The sequence below is a fragment of the Rhinichthys klamathensis genome, unplaced genomic scaffold (genome assembly GCF_029890125.1).
Source record: "Rhinichthys klamathensis goyatoka isolate OS25496 unplaced genomic scaffold, OSU_Roscu_1.1 h1tg000180l_1, whole genome shotgun sequence".
Classification (NCBI taxonomy): domain Eukaryota; kingdom Metazoa; phylum Chordata; class Actinopteri; order Cypriniformes; family Leuciscidae; genus Rhinichthys; species Rhinichthys klamathensis.
This window is the reverse complement of record NW_026606708.1, coordinates 1,784,793-1,809,834: the sequence shown is the minus strand read 5'-3', so window position 1 is coordinate 1,809,834 and position 25,042 is coordinate 1,784,793. Positions and strand designations below refer to the sequence as shown.

Here is a 25,042-nt window from a genome sequence, read left to right as displayed (position 1 = left end):
CTAAACGCCGTCTCAGCATGGGTGGCTTCGGATGTTCACTTACAGTATATCGCTGCTCACGTATTTAGAACTTCGTTTTACCCCTAAACAAAGAACGAAGAAAAAAAAAAAACTTTGCCATGAGTATATCAGGGCCTTTAAAATAAAAAGCATCATCTTCCCCAACACTGATTGGCAAACATACAAATGACAATGAATTTGTATAATAAAAAATGTGGGGTAATAAATGAAAATTTATTCACAATGTCACCTGGTTCCATGCCTTATGATGCTTTGTGTTTTAAACACTGTACATTTTAGTTATTCTCTCTTTTTTGAACCCTGGAACATCATGCACAATTGCATCAGTCCCCCGGTAAGCAGGCTGCATAGTCACACCATGAGTAATATTGCACAGCATAAAGACAATTTTTTAATATATATATAATTTTATAAATTAACTTTTGATAAATTCTAAAGCTAAATTCTGAAGCATTCAAGTAATTATGGATACTTACACCCATCCAAAATGCAATTCTTTCTCAATGTGAACGTAGAATATCCAGTTAACAATCCTACCAGTTATCGACAAGTTTCTCCTCATGTTTTTCTTTGACTCTTTGACATTATACAATTGTAGTTTTATACTATGCTGTCCAATAATAAACCCATTCAGCCTGGGAAGGCCATTGGTGAATTGATTACGTACTTCTTGTGACGAGGGGTCGAGGGGGGAGGGGGACCCACAATCAAATCTATCCTGGCAAAGCACACAGAGAGAACATGGATACCAAGCATCATCAAGCAACACATGGGAACCATTCCATATACCCCAGCGAGGACCGTCGACAAATAAGAAAGAATATATTCCATACATGTCTGTTCTCACCCACTTCTAAGAAGAGTGTTTCATGTTTCCATGTATGATAGAAATGGTTTTTGCTGTTGGAATATATTGGTATATGTGTGGATGCTATTTCACAACATATATGAGGCTTATTTGAGAGGAAAGGAGTGAATCTGAATTCAAATCATTTTGGATGTGACACAGAAAACAACCACTGTGAATGTGATTTTGATCAAGCAGTGTTAAAGTATCTTTCTGCAAATTTTTTTAATCTTTCTTCAATACCAAACAGTGACCACCAGAGGTTGCAGCCAACAATCCAGCTACAGCTCTTGACAAATACTGATTGATACTGAAACAGGTGGATCGTGTCATTGTTAGAGGGTCACCGTAATGGTGAAAACTTTGTGATGTGGTTCTTTTGTTCTTTACGAACTAAAGTCTTGCCTGGACTGAAGGTTTTTGATGCGTGACAGCATGTCCAGATGGCCGGCTGAATACTGCTCAATCACATCCATCACGTCATAGGGCCTGAGGCTCTCTTTAAATCTCCTCTTAGACACCAGGAACCGCATAATACTGGGGAAGACAGAAAAGTTAATGTAACAGAGCAATAACTACCTAATTTAATAAACATTTGACTGTCCCAGCAGATAAATGACTATTTTCAGTTTTTAAAATAATTATAAATCATTTATCCATTTAAAAAGTATTTAATTATTTTAAAAAATCACATTTAGTTTTATTTTGTTTTTTAAATTAGTTGTTGTGAAACCAAAAATGTACAAACCTAATTTGTTTTAGTCGGGCGATAAATGTGTCTTACCAGATTGCTCTGATGGTGACCTTGAGTCCCGGAGACAGATCCGGCACAAACTCGCAGTTGAAACCCCTGTCGTCCCCAAGCTCCTCTGGAAGGCTCGCCTCTACAACACACAAATGCACAGGCTGCTCCCAATGTAAAGAGTCCTAATGTTAACTATGAACAGCCATTTGACAAGATGAAAGATTACAGAAATCATCTGCCATGGCAGACATGCTCGATAAACTGCTAAGGTGCTTCACATTATACAACAGTTAGTTCCAGTCCTTGAATTTGATTGGCCAAGCAGAGTTCCAAGAGTGATATTTAGTCAAACAGCACTTGGACTTTTCACTGTTAGAATCACTCTGCGTGTCTGCATCCCTGGCGTTCCAAACCAGAGTATGTGAGAGGTGTGGAGTGAAAGCAGTGTTGTGTGCTTTTTCATAACTCGAAATAATATCCTTTTTACAGAACTGTTGTATAAAATCGATATCACGCATGCAAATGATGCTGTTCTGAATTTTAGCATGACTATTTCAGCCGTAGGAATGAGGTTGCAGGTATGCTATGCACAGCTATGCTGAAATTCAGTACATTTGCTCATGATATATTGCTAGATTAAAACCCATCATAGATTATCATACAGGTTTGGAACAACATGAGGGTGAGTAAATTTTGACAATTTTTATTTTTGTGAGAACTATTCCTTATGCATGTATTTTAGTAAGGCACAATTAAATCACACATTAGACACACTTTGGAAAAAAGTCAATCCTACTGTTTATGACAAGTGAGATTTTTTTTATTCCACGCTTCAGAAGTCAAATTTCTAAAACTGATAGCACTCCTAATCTCAGGATCACTTTGTCAGCATTAGTCTTTTTTGACAGAAGCTTCAGACATGCTTTTATGTTTCTATGTGCATTTGGAGCTGAAACAATAGTTTTACTCATGCATGAAGCACTTACCAGAACCTGCTAGTCTGAGCATTTAGCGCGATAGCACATGTGAGAGAAACTTTTGTGCACCTAACAAAATATAGCAATCGGGCAAATTTCAACCCCTATGAAAAACTAGGACAAAAAAAAAGCTTAAATATTAGTACTACATGTGTCATCCTCATGCCATATGAATAAGGACGTGACAGCCGAAAAAGCAAAATCCTATTCAAATGACATAACCAACTAGTCGAAACTGCACAAGACCGATTTCTGGGAACAAACTTGTTTCCTTAATAAGCTGAGAAATTTCTTCATGCAGGTTAGTGCAAAGATGGAAAGTGTAAGTTGCAAAGTGTTTCATTAACACCTTCATGGAACACATTCTGTCATGGGATGAGAAATAGATCCAGGCTGAGACAAATAGTAACGTTAGCTTTGATCTGCTAGTGCACTTCACTGTCATGGGTGACAGATAAGGCTAATACAGCTGCTGTAAAAACTATCCAAGCATCAGAAAAGAAATTCATATTTTGTGTGATGCTTCAAGTGAGATGAAACTTTCAGCCAAGCGTTCATGACAGAGAGTGTTGGATGATAGGCAGATCTGTGAAGATATGCAGCAGCTCGATAATTAAGGAGCATGCATAGTGTTTCTTTAGCAGACTGGTGTTGAGGTTTTTTTGGACTAGTGCTAAAGAGATGCAGCCCCAGACAACATAATTTGTCTTACTGATTAAGCCCTCAATCGCTGCCAAAATGTGAAGAGAAAAAAGAGATCAAATGTGAAAGATAGAGAGATAAAGAAATAGAGAAATAAAGAGAAATGAGAGAGAGATGGTCAAAGATGACAATGGCTTTAATCATGCAACTGTATAACACATGGTGTTGCTTATATTAGGCTTATGCTACATTATGATTGGGGAAGATTTGCTTTCACATCATAAGGCACTTTCCATGGAAACGGTACTGACCGACGACTCATGACACTTTTGTTGTGAGGACTATTAGAGGAACTATCATGTAACAGAATTAACGTAGCGTAAAAAGTAGATTGTTTTAAATACATAAACTGTCTGCATACCTCCCTTAAAATAGTGATTTTGACCTGTAAACGTTACAATTAAATGATCTAAAATATGTCATAATTTTGAAGAAATCTGTTGAATTTTATATTCAATGCGCTGTAGTAAAGAACATTTTTTAATTATTTTAAATTATTACTATATTGCAATAAATATTTCTTTCTATTCCCACAAAACATAACATTTCATTTTAGGTTATCGAAGAAATATTTTATAAAACATCTCTACAGCATGGTGAAAAGAATTATTCATGTTTTTCTCAATTTTAGACTTCACGCTCAACCATTAAACCCATGATGAAGAAAATACTTTCATTATTTAATATATAATATATAAATACAAGATAAATTTGCAACTCTGTTATTTCACCAGTTGCTCATTCTAGCATATTTATCACTATTTATTTATTTTCATTTCTACTAGTCATTTTTAGTAAATAACAAAAGCACCCATCAGATTTTTTAATAACAGGGTTACAAAACAGGGAAACATTACAGATATTGACCAGAACAAGAATATTTAGTTTGACCTATTTTGAACCCTATTCATGGAAAGTCAAATGGTACGACACTGGAAGTGACGCCTGTTTCTAATATGTATGCTGTAGTGACACTGCTACATCATTTATTTATTTGAACTCACTAAGCTAAGGTCTGTGATGCTGTTGTTTGTGATTTATCAAGCGTAATAGCTTGTCATTTCTGCCATCTCTAACCTTTTCGAGAGAGTGATCGCTGCATCACGCTTTACAGATTCTGATTATATATAGTCTACTTCTGAGAGAAACTGCTCTGTCATTTCTTTGCTTTTTGGATCATATTTCTGGATCGTGGCCTAACCTGGAGAACTCTTCATGGCGAAGTCCTCGTCTTGCAACTCAATCAGCACTTTATTTTTTTTTCCAGTAGAGAGAAATGAGAGAGAAACTGATGAGTGTGCAGGAAGTGAAATACATAAAATGGATCAATTTATATATATTTTGAAGTTGAGCACCGCAGAGTTATGCCAAGAGCATAAAACAGACGATGAGAGAAACACAAAGGGGTGAATTCACTAATCAACTGTGACACTTTAGCTAACAGTATTTCAATGCAAAAAACTACTTCTCATTCACTAACCACCCATAATCCAGTTTAATTGTCATTCTTCCTAGGGCAAACATGCTTCTTTGTAAACCAGAAATTGCTGCAGTGAAAATTGAATTTAGCATAAAATCTGATTTGCATAGTTCCTGTAGTGAATCGGAAACTAAACAATGCAAATACGGTGGCATGTGCAAATAAACACACTATCAGAAGACGCAATTCATTCTTAGTGAATTCCCCCCAAAGCATTTTCACCATAAATGAAATATTTTGTGGGGATCAAGCATCTTAAGAGCATATAAACCTTCTCCTATTAATGTATTTGTAAAAGGAAAGATGCAAACCATAGTTACTGCCACTGCAAAGCCACAAATCAACAAACATCTTCAAACCAGACTACAATGTTCCACTGCAATTCTCTGTGGACTCAAACAATATGTTTTGAAACATTACGTCACTTTCATGTGTTTCAGCAATGGGACCGAACCCATGAACCTTACGAAATACAGATCAGTCTTTCTGGCGGGCTGTTACTTTAAATAGAAAACTGCACCTGCTGTCTTATAAACTCTAATGAATGGAGTGTCACTGACATCATCTTTTCTGCTACGACACATTAAGCAATCCGGAGTGGCATCTGTTTCTGTGCCAGATAATTAAAAACTATCCACTCTGAATCCTTAAACTTCAACATCAAAGGAAGAAAAAGCAAGATATGCAAAGTGAGTATTGTAAGTGAGTATACTGGTGAATGCAACAATTTGGAAGCAGTATATATCTTGCAGTGTATAACAGTGGAAATCCCAATAGTCCCATGTGTGCACATAATAACATTCTCTGACCTTCAGAGTTCTGCCGAGAAGCTCCATCTTTCATTCTGAAAGCGTGTTTTGCTGTGAAGCTCAAGCTCTTGGTCACTTTGCTTTGACTCTCTTTAACTCCGTCCTCTGTCTTGAGGGTCTTGGTTTCCTTTCCCCCGGTGCTCTTAGAGGGACTGCCTTTCTCTTTTAAGCTGGGCTTACGACTGCACAGCGGACACAATGAAGCACAGAAGACAAACAAAAAAGCAAAGGAAACAGACAATTCATCCTGAGCCCACACTTATAGGTGTCTGTTTTAGTGTGGGACAGAAATAATCCCTGAAACCATCCAGTGCTAGAGAGAGAATACACAGTAACTTATATATCAATGACCATACACTGCAAAAAAAGTAATTTTCTTTATTCTCTATTTTTGTATTTTCCAGTATACATTTTCTAAAATGTCTAACTCTCATTGACATTTTTGTTTTAAGAACAAACCTCACATATTTTCTTACATCCGCCCGCCCTGTGGTGAAAATCACGTTTTTAATGTCGTTTATATGTCTATGTAATGTTTTTAATATGCTTTAAGACAAACCATGTGCAAATTCACCAGTCAACACCATTGCTGATTATGTTCTCCTTAAAACTGCAGTGAACCAAAGACAGTCTCAAAAACGTAGTTTGAAGCCGCCCTATTTCCTACCATCACAAACATGTAATTAATCCAGTCAACGTGCGGGACTTTTCTCCACTGACTCTCTATGACGTTTGAAGTGTTTCTAAAGATGCTGATTTTTTGAGATGGCGAACGGAAACGTTGTTTGTGATACATTAGCAGCACATTATTAGCTGTTTGATAACTTAGTCAAGCCAAAGGCTTATCATATCAATTACCATTATGTGTCTGATGTTGTAGAGAGCTCTTCCTCTTCCGAATCAGTGTCTGGTACAAACATATATGGCGGGATTAACGAATCGGTTACCTAACGTAACCTCGGTTCTCTCTAGAAGAGGGAACGAGTATTGCGTAAGCTAGCTTACGCTGCGGGAAAGATTCATCTTTGCTGAGATATTGAAGCCAAAAATTATTTCATAATTTGTATCCATACACAACGCAGTTCCTCTGCGGCAGACCTAGAGCAGGCTAGCTAGCAGCTCATTGGTTCGCTCAGAGAGAACTGCTTAAGCCTATGGGAGAGCGGGGCTGAACCCGCTTCCAATGAGAGGCGCCCGCGCGCTCATTGCGTCATGGCCCGCCAGAATGGGCGTGGCCATGGTGTATATAACAGTCTCTCCCAGGCTTATATGTTGATTTATTTCAGCGTGAAGCGAAACGCTAGTAGCGCAAGCACGGCCGGGAACGCAATACTCGTTCCCTCTTCTAGAGAGAACCGAGGTTACGTTAGGTAACCGATTCGTTCTCTTACGAGAGGTTCTCTCGTATTGCGTAAGCTAGCTTACGCTGCGGGAACACCTGGTCAACGCCGTGCGCGCTATGAATCCACTCATGAATCCCAGGGTGATACCGGGGGATTTTTAACGTGGAGTGAATGTATTATGAGGCCGGCAGAGCGGGCACATGAAGTGTATACATAAGCATGTATGAGGCCGGCAGAGCGGGCACATGAAGTGTATAAGCATTTAAGGAGAGCACAAGGGGCGAACCGGTTGTGTGAGGGACTCCCAGTAATGCAGCTTCTTAGGGAGCTGGTCGTTAGACAGCTAGTAATTTTGCCTGCAAGGCGGGAACTTCCAAGTTGTAAAATCTGACAAAAGTGGACGGGGAGGCCCATCCCGCCGCCACACAAATGTCATGAATGGAAATTCCACAGGACCATGCCCACGATGAGGCCATGCCTCTAGTGGAGTGCGCCCTGATGCCCAGAGGGCAGGGCAGGCATTTAGATGCGTAAGCAGAGGCGATAGCGTCTACTATCCATCTAGACAGTGTCTGTTTAGAGGCGGCCAGACCTTTGGTGCGCCCCCCAAACGACACGAAAAGCTGCTCAGCGCGTCTGAACGCGGCAGCGCGCATAGTGTACAATCTCAGAGCCCGCACCGGGCAGAGGAGATTGGCGTCGCGCTCACTATCGGATGAAGGCAGAGCCGATAGGGAAATAATCTGAGCCCTGAACGGGGTACCAATCGCCTTCGGGACATAGCCATGTCTAGGTTTGAGAATGACAACAGAATCATTCGGACCAAACTCGAGACACGCGGCGCTGGATGAGAGCGCGTGAAGATCCCCCACGCGTTTTACTGAGGACAGAGCCGTCAGAAAAACGGTTTTGAGCGAGAGGTATTTTAGGTCCACAGACTCGAGCGGTTCGAACGGGGGTGCTTTCATAGCTTCGAGAACTATAGAAAGATCCCAGATAGGAACCGAAGGGGGGCGCGGAGGGTTCATCCTCTTAGCTCCCCTGAGGAAGCGGATGACTAACTCGTCTTTGCCCAGGGACTGAGCGCGTCGGGGTTCAGAGAACGCCGCGACGGCTGCCACGTAAACCTTGAGAGTGGAGGGGGACCTGCCCTTGTCCAGCATCTCTTGAAGGAAAACAAGCAAAGACGGCACCTCGCATGACCGTGGGTCCAGATGTTTGTCGGTGCACCATTTTGAGAACACAGACCATTTAGACGCATAGAGCCTTCTCGTGGAAGGTGCTCTAGCCTGTATGATAGTGTTTCTTACTCCTTCTGGCAAATCAACGAATAGTCGTTGATCACCCATGCATGTAGCGCCCAGCGCCGTGGATGGGGGTGCCAGGTCGTGCCGCGAGCCTGAGAGAGGAGATCTGCTCTGACTGGGATGGGCCACGGGGCTGTCTGCGACAGCTGAGTGAGCTCCGGAACCCAATTCTGACTCTCCCAACGCGGGGCTATGAGGAGCACCGAGTGGCGTGTGTCCCTGATCCTCTGAATTACCTGTGGTAGCAGAGCGATCGGAGGGAATGCATAGAGCGGGCGGCGAGGCCATTCCTGGGCTAGCGCGTCCTCGCTCCTTGAGAAAAATATTGGGCAGTGAGCGTTCTCTTCTGACGCGAAGAGGTCCACCTCTGCTCTGCCGAATAGCCGCCACGGTATTTGGACCGTTTGTGTGTTCAGGGACCATTCTCCTGAGGAGATGAGGTTCCTGGACAGAATGTCTGGGCCGTCGTTCAGATGGCCCGGCACATGCGTCGCTCTGAGCGAGAGCAGGCGGCTCTGAGACCAAACTAAAATGCGGTGTGTCAGTAGGAAGAGATTCCTGGACCTGACACCGCCCTGACGGTTGAGATAGGAGACCACAGCCATGTTGTCCGAACGGATCAGGACGTGGTGTCCCCGAATGAGCGGGAGGAAGCGCGAAAGCGCGTTCTCGACCGCAAGCATTTCCAGACAGTTTATGTGTAAGGGGCTTTCCTGTGTCGACCAATGGCCGAAGGCCGGTGAGCCCTCGCAGACTGCACCCCAACCCGTGTTGGATGCATCTGTCGAGATGACTTTTCGGCGAGAAAAGGTCCCCATCGTGACGCCCTGTCGAAACCATTCTGCTACTGTCCATGGCTGCAGCGCCGTGAGACATGTCTGCGTAACTCTGATCAGCTGGCGGCCCGTGTTCCACGCGTGGTGGGGTACACGGCTGTTTAACCAAAGCTGAAGCGGACGCATGTGCAGAAGGCCCAGCTGAAGCACAGCGGAGGCTGAGGCCATGTAACCCAGCATCCTCTGAAAAGTTTTCAGAGGTGAGCGGGTGCCCATCTGAAACGAGGCGGCCAGTCGCTGTACACTGCGCGCGCGCTGTGTAGACAGGCGAGCCGTCATCGTGACCGAGTTCAAATCTATTCCTAGAAAGGAAATCGATTGACTGGGTTGAAGGGAGCTCTTTGTCCAGTTGACAGAGAGGCCCAGCGTTTTCAGATGGTCGAGGAGAACTGCGCGGTGCGACAGAAGCTCCGTCTGTGATTGGGCCAAAATCCGCCAGTCGTCCAGATAATTCAATATGCGCAGCCCCTGGCTCCTCAGGGGGGCGAGCGCCGTATCCATGCACTTCGTAAATGTGCGGGGCGCCAGAGATAAGCCGAACGGGAGAACGGGCTGACAGTAGATTCGAGCCGCGCGCGCGCACGAGGCGGGCGGCGGCGAAACTGTAGCAGATAGCCGTCCTTTATAATGCTTAGCACCCACGGGGAAATGCCTGGAATGGCTTCCCACGCTTTGGAGCATGCGGCTAGTGGCCGAATGGCTATATCGCCCTGATTGCTGCACATAGCGGGCTGGACACAGTGTGTGGGCGCGCTTTGAATGTGTGTGGCAACGGGATTTGCACTCAGAGAGGAGTCTATGGGCCGTGAAACAGAGCGAGCAGAGAGGGGACACGCGCACGAGCTCGTGGGCGTGTTTATGTTCTCTGATATTAGAGCGGGCTGTGCCCGTTTCATGTGATGGGGCTCTGATAGAGACACGGGGTATGTTATGCTTGTGTGTATGGGTGAGCACATGATTGTGGGCACATTTTCTACACAACTGGCAAATTTTCTCTTTTTGAGATTTCTCTTGGTAGCCGTAAAAACGGCTTTTTGTCGCTCGCAAGCGGGCTGGGACACCGGCTTGTTTGTGGCGGTCAACACTACAGCAGTCGGCGAAATAACGGGGACTGACAGAGGGCGAAGCTTTGACGGCGGTCCGGCCGCAGCGGGAGAGCACCGTCGTTTTCTTGACTTTGCTAGGCAGACTTCTGATGATCAGGCTTCAGCGTGATCTTAGGTCGCGGGCCTCGTGGGGGCGGCGGTCTGCGGCGGCTGTCAGAGCGAGAGCGAGGGCGGCCGCCCTGTCTGCGCTGGGCTGTTTGAGTCTGCGGAGGGGGGCGCTGTGGTGGAGCTCTGGCAGGAGGCTCGCGAGAGCGGCCCGCGGAAGAGCTAGCGCGGCGGGGCAGAAACAAATTAATCGCCTGAGTAGCTTTCTGGACCTCAGAAAAGCGATCGACGATTCCCGTGACAGCAGATCCAAAAAGGCCCGTCGGGGAGAGGGGCGCGTTAAGAAACGCGGCGCGCTCAGAATCTCCCATGTCGGCGAGCGTGAGCCATAAGTGTCTCTCGGCAACACAAAGGCTGGCCATGCATCTCCCCAGAGCTTGTGCGGCGGCTTTAGTGGCGCGAAGGGCGAGGTCCGTAGCACTTCTCAGATCCGTGACAGCGGGGGAGGGGTTTCTACCGCCTTCGGCCCACTCACGGAGAATATCGCTCTGTAATACTTGGAGGACAGACATCGAATGTAGCGCTGCGGCGGCCTGACCGGCGGCGGCGTAGGCGCGAGCATGAAAGCTCGAGGTCGCTCTGCAAGCTTTCGAAGGAAGCGTGGGGGAAGAGCGCCATCTAGCAGAGGGCGGGCAGAGGTGTGCGGCGACCAAGTCCTCGACGGGCGGCATGGCTGAGTAGCCTTTCTCGGCGGCTCCGTCCACCGAGCGCAGCGAGGCGGATATATCAGAGCGGTTTCTAGCCGAGAGCGGGGCATTCCAGGACTTCGTCAGCTCTGCGTGAAGTTCAGGCAGGAATGGAGCGGCCCGGTTGCACGCGGGGGTCGAGCGCCGATGAAAAAAGCTGCCGTCCATCCGGTTCGGGGCCTGCTCGGGTGGAGGAGACCACTCGAGACCGAGGCGTTCGACGGCCTGTGAGAGGAGGCGCATTAGTTCCTCCTCTATCCCGGCGCGGATCCCCGCCGATTCTCTCGTGGATCCGAGAGATGACCATTCTTCACTGTCAGAAGCGAGCAGTGAACAGGAGTCCTTCTCCTCCGCGGCGTCATCGGAAGCGACAGAGCGGCCACTCGGCGGCAACTGTATGTCCGGCAGGGGCGGGGAGGGAGAGCGGGAAGCGGGAGGCGGCGCATTGTTCCGCTGCGCCGCATTGTTCCGCTGGGGGCTCCGGCGGCCTCTGGGAGCGGCGTTTTTTCTTACGCGGCGAAGAGGAAGGCGGCGCGGGAGCGGATTTTGCTGCCAGAAGTCGTGCCCGCAGGGACGACAACGGCAGGCTCTCACAGAAGTCGCATCCTCCATCCGCGAGGGCGAGTTCTGCGTGCTCGAGTCCCAGGCAGAGAGCGCAGATGACATGGCGGTCTCCGTCCTCGAGACGAGCGCGGCAAGAGCCGCAGGAAAAACGAGACATCTTTAAAAAGACGCTCGGCTCTTTTAGATATAATAGAGAAGGATACAGTCGTCGGATGGCGCTAGCTTGCAGGGCGGCTGAAGGTGGCGAAGACGGCCGGCTTCTTCAGGGTCCGGGAGCTCGCTAGAGTGATACCTTTTCGACGGCGACGGCTTTTCTCAGGACAGCAGAAGCGTGCAGCTTGCTGAAGATGAAATGAATCAACATATAAGCCTGGGAGAGACTGTTATATACACCATGGCCACGCCCATTCTGGCGGGCCATGACGCAATGAGCGCGCGGGCGCCTCTCATTGGAAGCGGGTTCAGCCCCGCTCTCCCATAGGCTTAAGCAGTTCTCTCTGAGCGAACCAATGAGCTGCTAGCTAGCCTGCTCTAGGTCTGCCGCAGAGGAACTGCGTTGTGTATGGATACAAATTATGAAATAATTTTTGGCTTCAATATCTCAGCAAAGATGAATCTTTCCCGCAGCGTAAGCTAGCTTACGCAATACGAGAGAACCTCTCGTAAGAGAACCCATTATTTCCTGTGGTTAGATTCAAGCCTAACCAAAATGGTTAGATTTTTTTTTTTTTTTTTTGATTATCAAAGATGGGTTTTAAGAGATACAATTATTTACTGCAGGGGGACTTTAAAGATTTATGCATAAAATACAATTCTATTATATACAAAAATATATGTATTTGCTTTTGCATGATGCTACATTTAAGTCACTAAATATTAGTATAAATCTACATTGGCCAGCACAAAAAAAAAAAAAACTAAGTGCACCTTAAAGAAAATGATTTTTTGCAGTGCAATAAAATATTCCTTTCGTGATGGATTTAATCAAATATAAATGGTGAAGCAGCTAAAAAAAACATGCTTATTGTATTTTACTTTTATAAATAGATAGCTGATTACTGTCTATTGATATATCATTTGCTTGTTTGCATATTTCAACTATTTCAATTCTTAATAGAACAACACAGTTGCATATTTACTGATATGCAAGCTCGTTATAGAAATGTTTAGCTGAAGCAAATGTTTAATTAATCAGATAAGTGCTTAAAAATGACAGTTATGTTAATTAATAAAATTACTGAAACATGTAAATATTAGATACTTAATTTAAGTATTAAATTATTTATAAAGGCATTTCACAACATTGTACATTAAAACACATTTTCCTTGGCAAACACAGAGTTTGTAATTTCTGCATTCTTCTATTTTAATAAAGATCAGACTTACATGGGCAAAGATATGGATAATGGTGCTTCTCAGTCATGCAATGCAATCCACTGCAAAAACTTCTGGATGCAGCAGACCCACATGATGCCACAGCAGATACTTTGAACAACAAAGCAATGAAACACATGCATGTTTTCGGGCATGCTGAAAAATACACAACAGTTCTATTATGCAACTTTAAAAAAGCAGCCAAATCAAAAAAAAAAAAAGAGAGACCCCATAAAATACTCAAGGCAGCTTGCAGAGGAGGGTGGTCTCGTGGGATGGAGGTAAAAAGGGATGGGAAGTGCTTCCAGGTGCTAAGTTGGAAAGTTGATCTGCAAGCAAAAATCTCTCACAAAGCTAAACAAATGTCTGCTTCTCTGGTTTGAACAAGACAACATTTTTAGATGCTGGAGAGCAGAACATTTCTCATCCCACCTGAGCTGACGGGAGATTAAAATACTTCAACACCGATACAAATGTGCACTATGATGTACAGTATGTCTCAAAAACTTTGAGCTGATGATAGTACACACTGGGAGGGGGAGGGGTGGGGGTGGGGGGCAAATCCAAATGCTTGGAGAGAGATCTGGGCGTGCAGATGTTAGTATCTTTGTGCAACGGTACCTATTGCTTCTTGGGCAGCACCCACACAGGGTGTCTTTGTGAGAAATCGCACTACTGCAAATGTGGTTGGAGTGATTCATGAGAGAGAAAAGATTATACAAGCAGTGGTCAAAATTGGTTTAGGCCATGTTCAAGTGTGGGACCTGAAATGAGAGGTATTTCCCCCCTAAACCCACCAAAACAGCCTACAGAGTTTGAGCTAGGTGTTCTTACACTGAATGAAATGAAGGAATATGTTTGATTGATGAGTCACACATTGCACTTGATATTACAGGATTACAAGAGCAGGTCTTTTACAGGGTAGATACAGTAAAAAAAACTCCTCAAGTGTGTATTCTTTAATGAGATGTTTCACTATTAATACAGTATCTTTGAACTGTGCGGATTATGCTGTGTCAGTTTGATATTGACTAATTCATCTCCCTGTAAATACCACTTGAAAATACTGTAGTATAAAGTGCAACCAAGTTGTCTTTAAATAACATTTGTGATTTCAAATGACTTAAAAAAAACAGCAATATGAGCTGTTTTCTCATTTGAAGGACGAAGATGGTGCACTGAAACTACGATTCTCAAGAATAGGTGAATAGGAGTTTTTGATAGAGGTGATCTGGGAATAGTCAAGTATCTATGGGAAAATCCTTGACAACAAACCTTGGAGTGACTTCTGGCTGGGAGTCCTTCCTTTAAAAAGAGAGAACATGATGTTGAAAGCAATTAAGACATGAGATTAATGCAGGCAATACTATGATCAAATATTTGAAACAAGAATAACAGTCATAAATAGGCCAAAGGTCTGAGAGCACTAGAGACAATTCTTCCATTCATTTTACAAGGTTTACAAGTTATATTATCTTAGCTTCAATAGCTTTATATATATATATACAGGTCCTTCTAAAAAAATTAGCATATTGTGATAAAGTTAATTATTTTCCATAAAAGCCTCAGGAATCTTTTGCAGGTGTTTAGAGTTAATTAGTTGATTAAGATGATTAGGTTAATAGCTCGTTTAGAGACCCTTTTCATGATATGCTAATTTTTTGAGACAGGAATTTTGGGTTTTCATGAGCTGTATGCCAAAATCATCAGTATTAAAACAATAAAAGACCTGAAATATTTCAGTTGGTGTGCAATGAATCTAAAAAATATGAAAGTTTAATTTTTATCATTACATTATGGAAAATAATGAACTTTATCACAATATGCTAATTTTTTGAGAAGGACCTGTATATCAGCTTGAGCTTCAATAGAAGCAAAAAACATCTGACCATCTATACAAAGAGTCACATGATCAAACACAAATTTACTTGATTAGTGACCTAGAAATAGTGTTTTTTTTTTGCATTGTATCATGTCATTAACTTTTCTTTGTTGTAAAAGTTTAAAAATCCTAAAAATTTTAATTATATCCAGTAATTTTTTTTAATTATGTGGTCAGACATTTGACTCATCTGTATATTCCAGACATGATAATCATATTATTATTCACATAGATATTTAAATATAAAAAAATGCTCTATAGTAAAATGATCAGACCTGAAACCAGATTTTCCTTTCAAACTTCTTAAAATGTCCAGCTGATTCACAGGAGGGATGAGTCTTTAAGCAGAGGTAGAACAGAGAATAGACTTTTTTAAAGCATATCAAACCGCAATAAACTGCTCAAGATGTTTTTTTATTATTAAAACAAGTTGGAAAAATATCCAAAAAAGCACAATTAAGAATTAATATAGAGAAAACTGTACTACTAACAAACAAATGAAAATATCTTCAGTTACATTGGTCTACAGAAAGGCAAGATGACTGACTACCTGTACATTGGGACTGACACAGTCTGCTCATAAAAGTCCCACGTGGACACTAGGTCTGTCCGCGCAAGGTTTGTGGCATAAAATCTCCAAGAAGCCTGATGGGGGGCAAGGGAATTATTCAAATAAACTTCTAAGGTCGCAAATGACTTCCATAGTTACAGTATACAATACATCACTGTACACAGTAACCACCAACATTTCTAGCCATCTAAATCAAAAGCAGCATAGATCAACCAGATGAGACTGAAAATAGAAAGATGATCCTCAATTTATCAGTTTGAACAGCAAAGTTAACATAAACTAAATATGATATTAGTGGCCACACTGAAAGTTATTAGTTAGCACATTTATAGACATCAGGCAAGCCTTTATGTTGATTTCCTCTAAATGTGTCTGGTGAGAATTACAGTAGAGTTATGGGTCTGACCTGGATAAGACGTGCGGCAGGGTTACGGCGCTTCTGAAAATGTTTCTGCCTGTGCTGCTCTTGAACCTTCAGAGCAAAACCTGAGCCCAGGATACCCTGCAGCAGAGAAAATCTGTGAGTAATACCTAAAACCAGGCACTGGAGAGGTTCAACATGTCATTTCAGTTTTAACTCACAGCAGGAAGAGCGAAAAAAGCAACACCGATCAGACTGAAGGTGGCAGCAATCAGACGCCCATTCCATGTAATAGGAAACTTGTCCCCGTAGCCGATAGTTGTAAGAGTTATCTAAAGAATAGAATTTTTTTAAATAAAAAGCAGCATTTTTACTACAGAGTCTATGAGTATATACTAAGAACACAACCTAGTAAGGCTAGGATGGTCATGCAGAGTTATAGGTTCAATCCCAGGTTGGGATCCTGTTGTGTCCTTGAGACCAGTTTATAGAGGAATATCTACAATGTCTACAATTACTCACTCTGGAGTTAAATGATCTAGTACCAAAGGAGCCGAATAGGAGTTCTTTTATGGCATTAATCCATTTGTGAAATGGATCTTTGAACAGCATCTTGTTTCAGTGTATCTTATCTTGTCTATTTATCTGATTAGATTGAGTCAGCAGGCCACTGTGGGCTTGGATGAAGCTGTGGCACATACCAGTCCCCACCAGAGGGCGTCTGCGTAAGTCTCGAACATCTCTGCATTGTCATCCTTCTCCACTGAGTACACCAAGAAAGATGCCAGGATGAGACAAAGGAATCCAATATACCACGCCGTAATGAGTTCCTACATTTAGGGATTGAAAATGTTATGAAAATTAAGAACATGTGATACACTCCTAAACAAAAATAAAACGTGCTAACTGCATGCAATGGCATTAAAGATTATAGACATATTGTATGCCTTTTAGTCCATGTACACATTTACATGGTCGGTGAGATTTTTTTAAATGTTTCTGATAGAAGTCACTTGTGCTCAGTAACGATGGATTTATTTGATTAAAAAAAATACATTGAAAAAATTTAATATTTAGAATATCATTTAAAATGTAATTTATTTCTGTGATTTTTCAACATCATTACTCCAGTCTTTAGTGTCACATAATTCTTCAGAAATCATTCTAATATGCTGATTTGATGCTCAAGAAACATTTATTATTATTAATGTTGCACATCAATGTTAAAAACAGTTGCCCTGCTTAATATTTTTGTGGAAATCATGCTAATTCTTCTAAAAACATTTGTTTGAAAATATTTATTTTGAAACATTATAAATGCCTTTTACTGTCACTTTTCATCAATTTAATTCATTCTTGCTGAATAAAAGTATTAATTTCTTGGAGAAAAAAAATCTTACTGAACCCAAAATTTTGAGCGGTAGTATATATGTCTCTAAAAGTTGACAATAATAATAAAACATAGCAAATATGAATACATAATCTTTCACTTCTTATCAGTTTTCAGGGGCATATATTCAAATTTCTTGCTAAATAAAATGCTCTCTAGAATGATAACGTCCACTTTGACACTTGGTAGCACTTTATTTTACAGTCCTGTTCCCCGTGTACATACTAATTATAGTTATTATAATAACTGTGTAATAACTAGGTACTAACACTAAACCTACCCCTAAACCTAACCTTAACCCATGTAGTTACCTTATATTACCTAGTACTTTCTTAGGAAAGTACACTGTAAGTACACATAAAATAAAGTGCAACCGACTATTTTAAATATGTCCTGTCCCAATTTCCTATTCAAAAGCCAATCTCTCAATACAAGAAATACATTTATTTTTAAACCATTTCACGGGGTGCTTAAGGCCACTGAATAGTTTTAATAGCTGCAGACTAAACGGAGTGATCGTTTTTCCAGTAATAGAAACTAATGAATAATAATAAATTTGCTGCCCACTGACTAAAATGGCAGACTGGTGGAAATATGCTCACTCAGTAACTTACTTAACGTGAAGTTTTGCGATCTCTGTGTTCAAGGAGTACAATTTTATATGTAAACCACACACATGAAACATTTGTCTATACATATGCATATTTACACACACTCAATACATGAGTGTTTAACAGAAAAATGTATTGTATTGTTTTGTAAGAAAATAAGCACGTCACTGGTCACCTTGCTGTGTGCGTACACCACAGATCCCAGGAGCTTCCATGTGCCACCTCGGCGGTCCATACGCAGCATTCGAAGGATCTGGAGAAACCTCAGACTCCGAATGGCGGAGGTGGCAAAAACATTCCCCTGCGAGCCAGCGGCCAGCACAGACACTGAGGCAAAAAGCACCATGATATCTGCAGAACATGGTGTCCATTAGTTAGCAGATGAAACCCCCAAGACGACTGTCACTCTTGAATACATTAGAAAGGAAATGTTTTTTTCTTTTTCTTTTTTCTTATTTGACCTTCCTTTCTTATCCTTCATATAATGCTCTCGAGCAGTGTTGGGTTACAGTGTTACTCTAAAAAAGTAATTAATTACTAGCTAGTAATTACATCTTCAATGGTGTAATTAGATTACTGTACTTACTCTCTCTAAAAAGTATTGCGTTACTAATTACTTTCTAAATCCCATATCAAACTAGACCAGTTGAACAACAAAAGGATAGACATGAAACTGCTCTTTTATTCTTTCAAATAAATAATATAAAATTGTTCTTGAACTGACCATAGTATTTAAAGGGAGATGGTTACTTTAAAAAAACAGTTTAACATTAGATGTTAAATTTTGATGTTAAAATCCACTATTGTTTTATATAGAAATGTTCTATTGTCTACAGTATTTCATGCAATTACATCAGAAGTAACTAATTAAATTGCAGAAAAATTAATTAAAAATTATTTTTCAAGGGAAAATTAGTAATTAACACAGCCCAACACTGCTCTCAAGAATGATGACAGTACAACTGGGTTTTGTCTTTCAACGGAGATGCTGTGAAAATAGATATTCATTATATGGGCTTTCCAATCAAACTGATCATTAAAGGCAAAGTTCACCCAAAAAGTATTATTCTGTCAACATTTACTCACTCTCTTTCTTTTTTTAATAGAACAAAAGAGAAATGTTGAAGAATGTTATCTATTTGTGTTTGACATCAGGGTGATTAAATGCTGAAAGAATTGTCATTTTTAGGTGAATTATTCTAGTAATGTGACTAGGATCAGTCTCAAATTTACTGGTATAATGTATTCTTTCAAATGCACTAATGGAGTTCACATTATTCAGCTGTAGCTGGCATCCAGCATATCAAGTGTCGTGATTCAGAGAGTGCCAACCCCTTTGCTCATTTACTGCCCCAGAAGAAGTTGGCAAAGCAGATTTTATTGTCTCTTGAGCAGATAAATAGCGAGAGATTTAGAGAGAGAGAGAGAGGGAGGAAAACATGCATTAGAGAATAAAATCAGAACAGAAAAAAAAACGGAAGATGATTTTCTAACCGATGATACAGAAGGGTTTGCGTGCAAATCTCAGCCTTCCTCTCCATCCTCTGTAGCGACAGCAACACCCGGCTGCCCAGATACGCACAATATATTCCACGCCAAACACCACGATTGTCACGATTTCCTAGACAGACAGCAAAAACTTTATCCACTAGTTGACATATGTATTGTTGCCATATGTGGGTTAGCAGTCTGACTCGCTAACCATTAGGCCATGACTACAGTATAATATAGTATATAATATAACATAAGCATCCTCACTAACAAATGAGATACATGTCACAAAACGTAAACAAGTAGCAATAATACTTATTAATATAAAGAGCCCAAGTAGTACAATAGTTATGCATCAAAAATACACACATACAAGCAATGTCCACGGTTCTTTATGTTAAAAGAGCACTGTGTGCGTGCTTGATGGCTAATGTTACACTGACAGAAACAGATCTATAAAGTGTCATGTTCACAGCAATCCACATCAGCACTGGATAACGTCCTATTACTTGTCACATTCTGCCAAAATGTGGAACAAGATCTACTGACATCTACAGTATCTACAACATGCACACACAAGTCTGAAGTGTTTGATATAAAAACCTGAGATCATCACTACCATGAATCAGCTTCCTCCTGTAAATCACGTTGAACAAATAACAGATACAAACCAGGATGTACAAGGCACTCTCGGAGCTTTTCTTGTATTCTTTGATCGTGGCGAACACTGACAGAACCAGGCAGGAAAACACCAGCAGAAACCTGCAAGACAGACAGGACAGTGGTAAATCATACCAATGATTTAATGGAATGCTGGGAATTACTTTCACATGAGATATCAAAGTTTATGAATAAGCTCCAACTGACAGGTTTCAGTTTTAAAAGCAGTAGATACATATTCATGAAGGACACTTAATTGGAATTGGGCCATCTTGGGCCTATCGTTGGTTGTGTGATCTATGAGGAAAAATACTGGCTTGAGAGAGGCAAGAATCCTTGGAGAGTTCCTGACACCCTGCAGTTACACTCAGAGATAAATCCCAGAAGAGAGCGGGAGAAAGGGAGTGAATTGAAACGAGACTAAAATAGCTGAAAGTCTCATTAGCATAAAACCTCACTGGGAATCACACCCATGTACAGTGAGAGAAAAACTTTGACAAAAAACTTTGGCGGTGCATGAAATAGACAATACACTGAACTGACATCCACGTTATAGTGATGGTAGTTGTAGTGATGCAAACAGTGAGTTGTGAGATGTGGAACTGTGTGATAAACAAGCGACAACATTCCGGTCTCTCTCTTGAATCCAACACGGAAGTGACTTAAACTGCAATTCATCGACTGGCCACTAGAGACAGGCTCCAAAAGAGAGTCAATCCCATATACCCCCCTTGTTAAAATGCCCAACTTTATAGCAGAAAAAAACATCTTTACAGCCTGGTACAAAAAGTGGTTTTGGTCTATATAGCTAATTTTGCCCTTCATGACAACTGTGAGGGGGGTGAATTTTTTTATAACTCATCCGTTTAAATTATATTAAGCCTTAAATTCTGCATAATTAAGGGCGTGACAGGTGGATTGCCATTGCTGTCACTACAAGCCGTTTGTCTGCTGTCTGTTAGCCGTCACGTCACCTTAGCTATCCCGCCTTTTTGCCCATTTTCGTTTATCCGGGAGTGACGTGCGGTGACGCGCTGCTAAGATGGCGACGGCCGGCTCCGCCCACTTTGGGCTTCAAAAATGCTCTTCAGAAACCTACTGATGATGTCACGGACACTACGTCCATAGTTTTTTTACAGTCTATGGGGATAAAGTTAAATATCAGAGAATCTCAAGCATCACAGAATCAATGAAAGCACTTGAATGACTGGTGCAATGCCTTCAATAAATGGGAAAAAGCAAATCCAGATGCACCTGAACTGAAGAAGTCAGTGGTGAGGGTGACAACGGGTCTGGCCTGCCATGCACAGCAGAAGCTTCCTGAATCATGAGCTCTCATCATATGCAATGCCTAGTACAGATTTATTATGAGATCATTTTTACAATACTGCAGAAGTGGCAACTGTGAATCCCTGAAACTGGCTATATATTTTGAGACAAAATATAACTCAAAGAATGGTACTTGCAGTAAATCCAAATACTATCATTCTTGGTCGGTAAGATTTTTGTAAGATTTGGGTCAGTATGTTTTTTTTTTCTTTATAAAGAAACTGATATATTTTTTCAGCAAGAATGCATTAAAAATGTATCAGAAATTGATTTTCACAAAGCTATTAAGCAGTAACTGTTTTCAACACTGATAATAATAATAATAAATGTTTCTTGAGCAGCAAATCAGCATATTAGAATGATTTCTGAAGACACTGAAGACTGAAGTAATGATGCTGAAAACTCATTTGCCATCATAAATGACATTTTAAATTATGTTGAAATTTAAAACTGGTATTTGAAACTGTAATAATATTTCACAATATTACAGTTTTCATGTATTTTGATCAAATAAATACCGAAGAGCATAAGAGACTTCTGTCACAAACATCAAAAAATCGTACACAGACCCCAAGTATTTGAAAGGTCATGTATATTATTCTTGTGTTGTTTGCGTCTGGTTTGCGTTAATTTCTAGTTGATTTATGTGACATTTGTTTGAAATCAAATCTTTTAACAAAGCTTCTTTTCCATTTCAGTGGAGAATTTCACTTTACGAGACAGGCATTGTTTAGTCGTTGGCCCTGAGTTTGGATACATTTGCCTTTTTGGACTAAAGCCCTGTGGGCGTAATAAATTAGGCAGGGTTCCAGACCTCTTCATTAGCAAACAGGAATATAAAGAAAGTGTATCAGTATGCTATTTACTTTCAGTATATCAGGTTCCAGACCTCTTCATTAGCAAACAAGAATATAAATAAAGTGTAGCAGTATGCTATATACTTTCAATATATCAGAAATGATTTCAAACAGAGGAACATTTGTAGAGTGCTGCTGACCACACTGTTCCTCTATAAGATATTTTGTGAGTTGCTGTTGAATGATTGTAGAGGTGTCAGATATAAAAGACATCCTCTCCACTAGGCTGCTTCTTGACCCTGGTATTAAAATAAAATGCCATAATAGAAATTAATCTGCTAATTTGGAACAATCAAACAGAAGGAGATCAGTAAAACAGACTGGTCCTAAAGGGAATGAGGCCAAAGGTGAATATATGAAGGCTGCATTAATAAAGGTGGGAAACAGAGGATTAGAAAGTCAATGGTCAGGAAATCAGCTCAAATGAGTCTTCAAGGGAAATCTAATCTTTAAGCATGGACAAAAAGTGCTGAGTCGTACAGAAACAGTGATATCAGGAACATGTCACACTTTAAGAAACCTTCCTCCTGCCTTCCTGCTCTCAGACAGTTTGGACTTTATAAGGGGCTCCAAAGGATAAAGGAGGCATTTTAATATGAACTTGCCCAGAAATCACATTGACAAACCATGGGTTTTTAGGAGCAGCTGAATGAAAGTTCCTATTTGTCCTTCACTGATGCTGATGGCTTACTGACATCTTTGCATTTGCAAATCTGTAAGATCTAAATACTGCCTTCAGGTGACGGGCTTTGTAAATGTTGCAAGAACATTTTGTTTTAAAAGTGCGCACTAAAACTAATTCGAGTTTTAATAACTCTGTTGGACAGACTGACCACCCGCATCAAACATACGATTTATAATACTGAAATTACCTCAGCAACAATACAGCATTATGACACACACTATTTGTAACTGCTGAACCTTTGAGCATGATATGCGAGGAACCTATAAAGATCAGTTACATAAACAGTAAAACAAATCCTTTTGACTTTGTCAGACAGGTCATTGCTCTTGATGCTGGCAACAGCCACAGACTAATCTGGAAATTGTAAGGCGGAGTAGACTATACGGTCGAACAGAGAGACAGCAAGGACACATGGTTTGAGTCAGCAGTGAATAAGGTAATAGAGTCATTGATTTAACTTATTCACCACTCAAACCCAGACTGAACCATGCAGACTGCATAACTGTTATTATTAGGTGACATTAAAGGGTGAATAGAGCAGAAATTCTAGGTATTGACACAAATTGCCTTATTTGAATTCGATTTCGATTCGCAAGCTTGCGATTTGATTCGATTCACATTTTGATTCAATTAGATTCGATATCAATTAATTGGGAGTATGTATACAGTATATGGCAACTAATGCTGTCAAATACAGGGAACCCCAGTTTGTACATAACTATAATTTAAAGGTATTTACTGATTTGTACATTTAAATTATACACAAGGAAGTTTAATAATAATGTTATAATAACTTTTTAATGGCATAATAATTATGTTTCTACTGGTTTTTTAAAAATAAACATTTAAATGGTGGCTGTTATAATTTTTTTTAAAAACATTAAATATTGAAGAACAGGTTAATATGCAATATATTACATATATTATCAAAATTCTGCTCTCTATAGTTATTTTTTCTTACTGACTAATGAGTTTATAGCCTGGTTAAAACCAGACCATTCTCAGTTGTAACTGAGTTATGAGCAAATCTAAATTTGCCGGAAGTTGTCTGGTTTTTTTTCCCAGGCTAATGAGTTTATGGACATTGAATGGCTTTTCTGAGGTACAGTAAATGTAACATTACGTGAAATAGGCCTATTGTTCACAAATGGTTTCAGTAAGATGTCTTTCCGAAGTTGAAACACTGATTGAGCGATAACATAAGACCTGATACGGATTTCTTTCAACATAACTTCGAATGTTCATTCATGTTTATTTTGTGTTATAACTAGTAAAGCGGAAGAGATTATTATAGTTTACATGTGCTTGTTACTGCCGCTTCGCTTGAACTGATGCGCTATACAGCATTCCATGTTACATAGAGCGCCAAAAAGGTATTTATTGTTTGAATTTCGTAATATAAATGACAGGATTTGGAAGCTGAGACTTTGTTTCATATCACAAATCACAAAGCTAACTGCGATTTATTCTATGCTCACCAAGGCTGACCAAGTAAAAACTGTTTTCTATTTTAATATATTTAACAATTATTTTACAATGTAATCTATTCCAGTGATGGTAAATATGAATTTACTCCAGGCTTCAGTCACAGTTGTGAAAACTGATTAAAAAAGTCTGAATTGTTTGATGAATAGAAAGTTTGAAATTATTATTTTTATTGGAGAATTTTTATTTTATATTATTATTATTATTATTGTTTCTTTTTTATCAAATGAATGTGCCCTACTCCTTGCTGAATAAAATCAACAATTTATTTAATAAAAATAATATATTAGAATATTTTATTCTTAACCTTTTGATTGCATTAGCTGCCCATAACTGACTATCATTATCTAAATGAAGTAGCATATACTGTACAATAAGCATACTAATTATTGTAACAAATACTCTGACTCGCATATCAAAGACACCAGCATTCACCACTTCTAAGTATCTCCTTGTACCCTTTTCCTTAAGCCTGAGAAATAAAGGCTTAGCTAATACAGCATCAGCATGCAAAGTGCTATCTCTGCATTTAATGCTTGTGAATGAGAAAAAACACTTAAAGAGGCCAAAGTCAGCACACTGCACTCCACTCAGTACGTGTGTGTGTGTGTGTGTGTGTGTGTGTGTGTGTGTGTGTGTGTGTGTGTGTGTGTACTAGACAGAGTAAAATAAGGGTAGTGACTGTATAAATAATGTATCTTCAGAACTCACATTCATGTCTCAGGCTGAATTGGGAGTCTTCTATGAGGGTTGCATGACCGGCAGAGCAGACAAAGACATTTACAGCCACTCAGCTCATGCTCCAGCATCCATGATAG

The 25,042-nt window shown here is 40.6% G+C and overlaps 1 protein-coding gene across 9 annotated transcripts in view; it reads right to left on the bottom strand.

Moving 5' to 3' along the window:
* LOC130094594 (potassium voltage-gated channel subfamily KQT member 2-like) overlaps positions 1-25,042 on the bottom strand; it is a 30,830-nt gene that overhangs the window by 1,865 nt on the left and 3,923 nt on the right. Inside the window, exons 2-17 of one of the 9 annotated variants that reach the window (XM_056260934.1) lie at positions 19,880-19,970; positions 19,212-19,338; positions 17,893-18,068; positions 16,418-16,546; positions 15,938-16,048; positions 15,762-15,857; positions 15,335-15,429; positions 15,060-15,122; positions 14,178-14,207; positions 13,524-13,577; positions 5,582-5,763; positions 4,494-4,541; positions 3,303-3,320; positions 1,653-1,752; positions 1,274-1,405; positions 689-739 (exon numbers count right to left, since the gene is read on the bottom strand). In XM_056260934.1, the coding sequence (XP_056116909.1) occupies positions 689-739; positions 1,274-1,405; positions 1,653-1,752; positions 3,303-3,320; positions 4,494-4,541; positions 5,582-5,763; positions 13,524-13,577; positions 14,178-14,207; positions 15,060-15,122; positions 15,335-15,429; positions 15,762-15,857; positions 15,938-16,048; positions 16,418-16,546; positions 17,893-18,068; positions 19,212-19,338; positions 19,880-19,970 (1,503 nt within the window). The remainder of the gene's footprint in view (positions 1-688; positions 740-1,273; positions 1,406-1,652; positions 1,753-3,302; positions 3,321-4,493; positions 4,542-5,581; positions 5,764-13,523; positions 13,578-14,177; positions 14,208-15,059; positions 15,123-15,334; positions 15,430-15,761; positions 15,858-15,937; positions 16,049-16,417; positions 16,547-17,892; positions 18,069-19,211; positions 19,339-19,879; positions 19,971-25,042) is intronic. The other 8 variants (XM_056260935.1, XM_056260938.1, XM_056260937.1 and 5 more) reach the window with 8 other exon arrangements.